Source organism: Sinocyclocheilus rhinocerous, unplaced genomic scaffold (assembly GCF_001515625.1).
Source record: "Sinocyclocheilus rhinocerous isolate Xijiao unplaced genomic scaffold, SAMN03320098_v1.1 scaffold1022, whole genome shotgun sequence".
Classification (NCBI taxonomy): Eukaryota; Metazoa; Chordata; class Actinopteri; order Cypriniformes; family Cyprinidae; genus Sinocyclocheilus; species Sinocyclocheilus rhinocerous.
The window spans coordinates 749648-758687 of record NW_015656677.1 but is presented as its reverse complement, the minus strand read 5'-3'; the positions used below and the strand labels follow the sequence as shown (position 1 = coordinate 758687).

General features: G+C 40.1%; 1 protein-coding gene across 1 annotated transcript in view; it reads left to right on the top strand.

Annotated features, from left to right (window-relative positions):
- Window positions 1-344: 344 nt before the first annotated feature.
- LOC107720796 (diacylglycerol kinase zeta-like) overlaps window positions 345-9040 on the top strand; it is an 18882-nt gene continuing 10186 nt past the window's right edge. Inside the window, exons 1-18 of the mRNA XM_016528627.1 lie at window positions 345-2030; window positions 2063-2198; window positions 4578-4686; window positions 4835-4930; window positions 5111-5188; window positions 5267-5323; window positions 5398-5466; window positions 5545-5616; window positions 6145-6261; window positions 6738-6809; window positions 6900-6995; window positions 7079-7161; window positions 7241-7301; window positions 7611-7724; window positions 7992-8132; window positions 8298-8376; window positions 8501-8556; window positions 8660-8722. Of these exons, the coding sequence (XP_016384113.1) occupies window positions 1226-2030; window positions 2063-2198; window positions 4578-4686; window positions 4835-4930; window positions 5111-5188; window positions 5267-5323; window positions 5398-5466; window positions 5545-5616; window positions 6145-6261; window positions 6738-6809; window positions 6900-6995; window positions 7079-7161; window positions 7241-7301; window positions 7611-7724; window positions 7992-8132; window positions 8298-8376; window positions 8501-8556; window positions 8660-8722 (2304 nt within the window). The 5' untranslated portion in view covers window positions 345-1225. The remainder of the gene's footprint in view (window positions 2031-2062; window positions 2199-4577; window positions 4687-4834; window positions 4931-5110; window positions 5189-5266; window positions 5324-5397; window positions 5467-5544; window positions 5617-6144; window positions 6262-6737; window positions 6810-6899; window positions 6996-7078; window positions 7162-7240; window positions 7302-7610; window positions 7725-7991; window positions 8133-8297; window positions 8377-8500; window positions 8557-8659; window positions 8723-9040) is intronic.

Here is a 9040-nt window from a genome sequence, read left to right as displayed (position 1 = left end):
TTCACTAATTACATACCATTGCTAGAGATGACCCTGACAGTAATTGGTCTTGGTTGAGTGTCACTTCCTTATTCTGCCTGGAGAGCAAGAACAGTTGTTTATCTACATAGAAGTGATTAGTGCGGATACAATATATTTTTATTGCAATTTGCAATTAACTTTTTTCAGGTAAATTGTTTCACTCTAAAAATGCTGGGTTGTTTCAACCCAACTTTGGGTCAAATATGGACGAACCCAACTTTTGGGTTAAAAATTTAATGTAAAAATTTAACCCAACGGTTGGGTTAGTCCATATTTGACCCAAAGTTGGGTTGAAACAACCCAGCATTTTTTAGAGCGTACTGTAATGTACTGTCACCTCTACTGTAGTACAATACCATGTTTACTGTAAATGTTGCTACAAAATACTTAGCACCAATAGTATCATTCCTTACCCTGAGAGTTGTGTCTAGGTTATATCCGTCTCTAAATGAGATAGACTATAATTAGTACAGGCAGTCACTACTGAAAGGTCAGAAAGCCCTTATAATCTGCCCTGGACATCCCCGTGGGATAATCAGGACGTTCATGAGCTGAGCAGAGCTTAATTTCCTTGAGTGCCTTTCCCGTCATTATGACATGATGTCATCACCCGTGGACTCACAATGCACCTTTGTAGTCAACTGGCTTTGCTAGTATTAACGCGATTTGGAAGGCAAATTGTCCTGGCGTAAACCCCAGGAAAATCTGTGCTAGGACAGGTGGAGTTAGCTTTCCACATTCATAATAATGTTAATAACCAGTATAAACTCATTTATAAACTAAACTCTAGACGACCCTTCTAAAAGGAGAAATATACTGTACGTTATGTTGTGATGTTGTGGAGTCCCATCAGGGTTTTTAACCAAAAGGACATACTTGGTAGACCAGATCTGCTAATCATGCTATCTCAGTTTTTAACTGTTGTGTTGTGAAGTCTGTTGTTGATGAGGTTATTTTGTGTTTTCATAATATAATTGCCTATAATTTGACCATTTCGGGAAGCACTGGAATGTGTTGGGTCAAGCTAGATTATCTCCATTTTAAGGATTAGGTTCAAATCTTGGTCAATGGAGGTCAGTGTAACAAGCTTTCAGCAGTTTTAGAACTTTTTGCTAAAATGGTTAATCTATGCTGACCAGCTACATTTTCAATCAACAGCCTCAGGGGGGAACTTTAGAAAAAGAACTGTATTCTTCCAGCCACCATGGACACTTTTTTCCGACGGCATTTTAAGAGGAAGGAAGCAGGAGAAGCCATTCATGATGGCCACGTACCTGAACCCTGTCGACACAGGAGGCCAAGCATTGCAGTGCCAGCCAGCCGTGCCCGTCGACGCTCCAGCGTAGGTCTTCCGTCCACTGCGTTGACCCAGCGACGCAGATCCAGTGTCCAACTTCAGGCTTTACCTCGAATCACTAGCAGTCAACCGGTTCAGAAAAGCAGTGGTAGACGGCGTTCCAGCACCACCACCCCGAAGGCCAATCCTCGCTTTGCCATACGCCGGAAGAAGGTGGGCAAGCTCCGCAATATAGACACACACCTCTTGGGCCCGTCCATGCTGCTGGCCAGCTTAATTCAGATGACGGAAGAGGAGGAAGAGGATGAGGAGAGCCAAAGTCCATTGCCAGGGCAAGTGGAACTCAAGGGAAGCAACACGAAGTTCAGGAGTCACACAGATGTGCTTCTTTCAGAAGGCGACAGTGACAGCGAGGACTCCAGCGGCCACTTAGAGAAGAGTCATCACTCAGGGCTGCACAAGGAGTTCCTAGAGGAAGCAGATTTGTCAGACTGGGAGATCAAAGAGTCTGCTGTTTCATGCAAGCAGGAATGCCTTCCTTTGGCTGTGGTGGCAGAGTGTGTCCAGGCCCACCCGCTGATCCGAGTTCCCCGCTGCCTCCGGAGGAACTCGTCACATTATGGCTACGCGGAGCCCGGCCCGCACGTCCGCTACTGCCGCAGCAGCCAGAGGAGGCGCCGTCGACGGGTCTCCACAATCTCGAAAGCAGGAAGCCCCTGGCCAGGAAGAGTCCTGCTGAAGCAGGAAGCCCCTGGCCAGGAAGAGGCCGGCCGCTTCCTAACCGAAGAAGCTCTACCTGCTACAGGGGTCATGCGACTCTCAATCCTCTCCTGGGAGCTTATTACGATCCCAGGCTGGAGTCTTGGAGTGGATTCTTGTCGTATGTAGAACCTTTCTGTTGTTGTTGTGTCTAGTTATTTCATGCTGTGCTCTTAAATTAGATGTAGGGTTTCATGAAATGCAAGAACAACAACACAAAGGCTGCGTCAGAAAGCTTAGACAGTTGACTTGTTGCTTTGCTGCCCTATCAGTCAATGACTTGCAGGCAACATTTGCGTTCGAAGGTCACTCCCAAAACTGATAGTGGACTGACTTCTGAGGCAGCATAAAGGTTTAATGATCTACAACAAAACAGAAAAAGCTTTGGTGAAGAGTGTGTGATAGAATCGCACACACAGGATAGGGGCAGCAAACGATATATCTATGCAACCCTCAAAAATCGATCAGATGACAGTACCTCAATTATATTACTCAGATTTGCATTCTTGCCTTCCTACCTCAGCACAGGTACAAAGCTGGGGCCGTACCCTAAGGTGCAAAAGCTAAAAGGTACATTATACCATATTCACATATTAGTACCTTTAAAAAACGTATTAGTACCTAAAGTGTACATATTAGTACCTTTTGAAAGCTTACTTCCCCAGTGACAGTTTTGTACCTTTTTTTTCTGAGAGTGTATGCTACCTGCGTAGGTAGCATTTTCTGCTTTCAGATGCAGCCAAAGAAACTAATTATGACCAAGGCCAAGGTTCCTTAAATCTGGCCCTTGAGGGCCAGTGCCCTATAGGGTTTAGCTCCAACCCTAATCAAAGACATCTGAGTAAGCTAATCAAGGTCTTCAGTGTTACTAGAAAAATTACAGGTAGATGATCAGGGCTTAAGATATCAGATTTGAGGAACCTTGACCAAGGCTTTGCTGAGGTGCACAATGAGAAGACGGTTAATATTTGTCAAAGTCGGTTTCTTTAGGCTTGTAGCATTAAAGGTGCATTCACAATGACAACTATATTACTGGAGGTCACCAAGTTGCTTGATAGTTGCTGTATCACGTCATTGCACAACTGCATGAAGCTGACCTCTGCTTAAATGTATTTTCGCACTCTTGATGTAGATGAATGTTGTCCAACCATTTTGCCGCTGCAAATTGCTGTCAGTATGAACGTCCCTAAATAGTTTATATTTTAGTGAAGACCAAATAAATACACCACAATGTACAGGTTTTCTGATTAGGTACTATGACTTGCAATACATGTCAAGTCAAGTCAAGTCAAGTCAAGTTTAGAAATATGATTTTGAAAAGACAAGTTGCTATCTAATATAACACCCAGATTTTTGACTGTAGAGGAAGTAACCGTACACCCGTCTAGTTGCAAATTGTAATCCACGAGATTCTGTGTACTGTCTTTTGGTCCAATAAGTAATATCTCTGTCTTATCCGAATTTAATAGGAGAAAATTATTGGTCATCCAATCTTTTACATAAACATGTGTATCTCCACTTACAAACTCAGCACTTTCAAGTCAACATCTTAAGTAATTTCTCAAGCATTCAAACATTTATATTGAATGCGAGAGCAGGCAGTTGCAATGCAGCTTTTCATTGCATTGACCTTCTCATTCTCCATCCCATGGATACGAGCACCATGGCGATCACTCATTAGTGCAGCTGCTACCATAGCGAGGTAATGTGACTCATCAGCGTTACTGATCACCCAGTGGGCTTCTCATCAACAGGTTGCTAAGCTTCACTGATTCACTCTGTAGGGATTAGGACACAAAGGTAAGGGTGAGCAAGGTTTTGATTACAAAAGGATTACAAAAAACCTTGGAAATGCCCCACCCAAAGCTAAAGGTAATATTTGCCTTTAGAAATGTATTTCCTGTGTTTACATTGCATAAACTTCATTGACAACTTTCTTGTCATAGCCATAATTGCATCAGAGTTCCTGTATAAGGAGAGGCTATCTGTTTCTGCACATGTCTATTGTGTTAACATTTAGCATGAACGTTGATGTACAGATGGCACACTCGATTCTATATAGATGTGTATAAAATAAAGTTACATTAAAGACCAGCCAATTTTCATTTTGTTGTTTAGTATAAAATTCAGTGCTGTATCGTCGAAATTTGGTGAGCTAAATGACATAGGCTAAACATCAGGTATCCACAGTGTATTGTGGTAGTACTGAAAGCAGATTAAAAGCAGAAAAACCTATATATTTCCAAGCCGTGCTATATAATTCTATTGTTGGTGGCTAGTAAAAATAGTCTTATTATGATTGATATGGAATTAAACAAATGCAATTCAAAGAGACCCCCAAGGCACTCCAGGTGGAAAGCTGGTGTGAAATAAGATGCCATCCTTTCAGGGAAAAATGTTCATAATTGTATTTCTTTTGATCAGTGTTCTAAATCTAATTGACTTAGGATATGATGGACACAGACAGTCTGTTTAATGTCACTGTCATTGTTTTTGTCAGGAAAGCCATTGCCAAGGCTGGTGTGCAGGATAACGCTGCCCAATCCGGTGCCATAATACCGGCCAAATGTGAACCCAACAAAGAGATCTGCAGCACCGTGGATTGGACTGTGAGTTACTCATTTGTATTCCAACAAACAAGTTAGCATTCCAACTGTTTCATTTATCTCAATGGCAGTAAACTCCAACTCATGACACAGTAATCCATATTAATCTCTGTAACTTCTGTTTAATTTACTGGTTAGTTGTCTTCCTCAGGAAAATGCCCAGTTTGGTCAACACGTGTGGTTTGAGACCAGTCCGTCTGGAGATTTCTGTTACGTTGGAGAGACATATTGTTTTGCAAAGTCACTGGTAAATGACCCATATTTTTATTCTTAAAACGATCAACAGCACAATGAGTAGTTTATAGTAGTGTCTTTCCTTTTGTAAAAATCCTTGCTCGCAAGCTCCCTCTACTGGTTAGACGTTATACGCACAGATTCAGATGTATTGCTAAAATGGCAATTGTTGTGTTTCATTTTGTTTTCTCAGCAAAAATCTCTTCCTCGCCACAAATGTGCATCCTGCAAAATAGCTGTTCACACTGTATGCATGGATCAGCTGGAGAAGGTTAGACGATTGTTGTAAAGCTGAAAAACGTACAATGTTTTGAACTTTTTATCTCATCAAATGAACTGTTCCCCATAGATTAACTTCAGATGTAAGGCATCATTTAAAGATCCAGGGATGAGAAATGTCCGAGAGGTAAGACTTTTTGTCCCCTAAAATGAGCTTTATCATTTAGTTTTGTTAAACAACTGAGCTGGTTTGTGTTTCAGACTCCAAACATGAGACATCACTGGGTCCATAGGAGACGTCAAGATGGAAAATGCCGGCAATGTGGAAAGGTCAGTGCAAGACTCATAAAATATGAAACGTGTAATCATCCAGAAAGTATTTATGGCCTAATTTCACTCTTTCCTCAGGGTTTCCAGCAGAAATTCTCCTTCCACAGTAAAGATATCGTGGCCATCAGCTGCTCTTGGTGTAAGCAAGCAGTAAGTATTGCACATCTGATAAAATCAGTTTTTTTTTTTTAATGGTTGCAATGTACACTACCGTTCAAAAGTTTGGGGTCAGAAAGATTTATTTTTTATTTTTTTAAAGACATTAATGCTTTTATTCAGCAAGAGTGCATTCAATTGATCAAAAGACACAGTAAAGGCTTTTTCTTTGTTACAAATCATTCTATTTCAAAAACCTTCATCATTTTTTTTTTTTACATAAAAATCAAGCAATCCAACTGTTTTCAGCATATTAGAATGATTTCTGATCATGACTCTGAAGATAATGGCTGCTGAAACTTTAGTTTTGCTATTTCAGGAATAAATTACATTTTAAAATATATTAAAATAGAAAAAAAAAGCTATTTTAAATTATAATAGTATTTCACAACCTTAATGTTTTTAGTGTATTCTTCTTTCAAAAATACCCAAAACGTTTGAGTGGAAGTAGTGCATAAAAAGTTGACAAATTTTCAAGTATGATAAAATATCAATCAATGCACTTTGCTATGTGTCTTACAGTATCACAACAAGGTGACCTGCTTCATGCTGCAGAAAATCGAAGAGACGTGTTCCCTCGGAGCTCACGCGGCTGTGATCATCCCTCCAACCTGGATCATCAGAGTCCGCAGACAGCAGGTACCATCTGACCTGAAGAAAACGGGGTTTATACAAAATATTACGGTTATATTTACTGTATTTTCAAACAAATAGACATTCAAAAATCTTACCAACTTAAAACCTTTGAAAGTATATCTTATAGATATATACAGAGTTCTGGCATGAAACTCTAGATGGCGCAGTCCGATAGGTCTAACGCAATCTGACCTAATGACATCATTGTCACTTGGCTCACCTGATTGGTTCTCTCCTGTATCGGTAGCCAATGAGCTGTCATGTACATTACCATGCCGATCCCTCCGAGAGTTGTCATGACAGAAATATGAATATCTTCCAAATGCATTTCTAAAGTACTAATAGTGATGTAATTTTATGATGTAGTGTTTTATGGTTTGGACATGATGAAAGGAGGTCACCTGCATTGATGAGCTCAAATGTAAACACTAAAATTAGTATGTCTATAAAGATGCCTATAAACTGTCCCTATTATACAGGCATCATTGAAGAGCAGTAAAAGAAAGAAGAAAACATCTCTGAAGGCCAAACCCTGCAAGAAAGCCACAGAGGTAGCAAACACCTCTGAACCTTTGAACTTTTGTGAATGAAAGTGATAGGCTTTTATATATGACAAGATTTCAATATTTCATTCTCTGCAGGATGGCAAATGGAAGCACTTTGTTGTGCGCCCAATTCCTTCTCAGCTCATGAAGCCTCTGCTGGTGTTTGTCAATCCGAAGAGTGGCGGAAACCAGGTCAGAAGCGACACTCAAAAGTTCCTAGAGCATAGAAATGTTATTTAACAGCCACATAATAGCACTTCTTCTTTTCTTTAAAGGGAACGAAAATCATCCGCTCTTTCATGTGGTACCTGAACCCCCGGCAAGTGTTCGACCTCACTCAGGGAGGTCCGAGAGAGGGGTAAGAGTTGATAGGTCATACTTTCTTTCTTTCTTCGCTTTGAGCGTGTTCTCTTACACTTTCTCTTCCTCTTTTTAAGGTTAGAAATGTACAGCAAAGTGCCCAACCTGCGTATCCTCGTTTGCGGCGGTGACGGAACGGTTAGTCAAATATCTGCGCTCTTATCTAGATAAAACCGGATGGTAGGTAATATCATTTCTGCTCATACTGTTTCAGTATGTGCACAGTATGCAAATTTTCCAATGGTGCAATATGCTCGACAGGTACTTGAAACTGATTCAAGTCAAGGTCAAATTTAAATGTATTAGGGATAACACCACTACTAAAATAACACTGACTGATCCGAGCCAATCTCTCAGATATTGAATGTAAATGAATTTCATCATGCTGACCCTCAGTCAGGAAGTTCATAGGGACCATCATGTAATCTATATGCTCTGCTTGAACAGGTTGGGTGGATTCTCTCAGTGCTAGATGAGCTCCAGTTGAACCCTCAACCCGCCGTGGCCGTGCTTCCCCTCGGGACAGGAAATGACCTGGCCAGGACTCTCAACTGGGGCGGGGTACGAACCTGAATACTCTTGTTTGTAATGTTCTAATAAGCCTCAGTTAGTACATTATAAGATGAAGTTTCAGCTTCAGCTCCTGTATTTTAATATAATAACCACAAGTTTTGTTTTGCAGCATGAGGTTTGTGGTTTAAACATGTCATTTTTACTGCTGACACATTCTTAACCTGGCATAACAAGAGAAAATGGTCCCACTATTTGTTAACCATTACAAGCTTTTCATTGTTTTTTTTGAAGATGCGTGTACTTGTTGACTTTCAGGGCTACACAGATGAACCGGTGTCCAAGATCTTGTCCCATGTAGAAGATGGCAACATCGTCCAGCTGGACCGATGGAACCTGAGCGTGGAGCCCAATTTAGAGGCCAGCGAGGAGGAGAGAGACGAACACCAGACCGACAAGGTCAGCTGACACCAGTAGAGGGTGCTAGACTTTAGCAGAAGACCACCATCCTTCTAGCTTTACAACAAGTCAAGCATGAATGAGGGTGTAAAGAGTTTTTATAAACTCTTTTGTGTTGACATGAATGGTTAGGGGGAGCTAATGACTTCTCCATGTCTATTTCAGCTTCCCATTGACGTCTTCAACAATTACTTCAGCCTTGGATTTGATGCACACGTGACCTTGGAGTTTCACGAATCCCGAGGTGTGCTCACTCACTCGTGTAATTTGAATTTGGTTTATGAAGTGAAGGTTTGCACACTACTGCATATCAAATCTGCGGTTTGTGAAAGGATTCAAATCTCTAAGATGTTGTTTTGTTTCCTCAGAGGCTAAACCAGAGCGGTTCAATAGTCGACTTCGCAATAAGATGTTTTATGCAGGGGTGAGTGTGTCTGTCCGATAAAGTCATGTAGATATTTTAGTTTATTCTTTTTGTAATGTATAAAATGTAACATATTTGTTCAAATACATGTGCCCCTCTGCAGACAGCCTTCTCAGACTTTTTGATGGGCAGCTCCAAAGATCTGTCCAAACACATCAGGGTTGTGGTACGTTAAGTTGTATATATGTATATACACACTTTTTATATAATATGACCCAAAATATTTGAAACTGGAAATATAATTAAAATATTTTTATTTTATTTTATATATAAAAGTTAATTAAAAAGAATACTTACAAATTATGCATGTGTACTGTATATATACATTAATAAATAATAATAATAATTAAACATGAAATAAAATAATGCATATGTAATTTATCAGAAACACAAAAAAACTTTAGGGTTTTACATTTCAGAAAAGCATAATTAATATATATATATATATATATATATATATATACACACACTGAGGGACAGAACT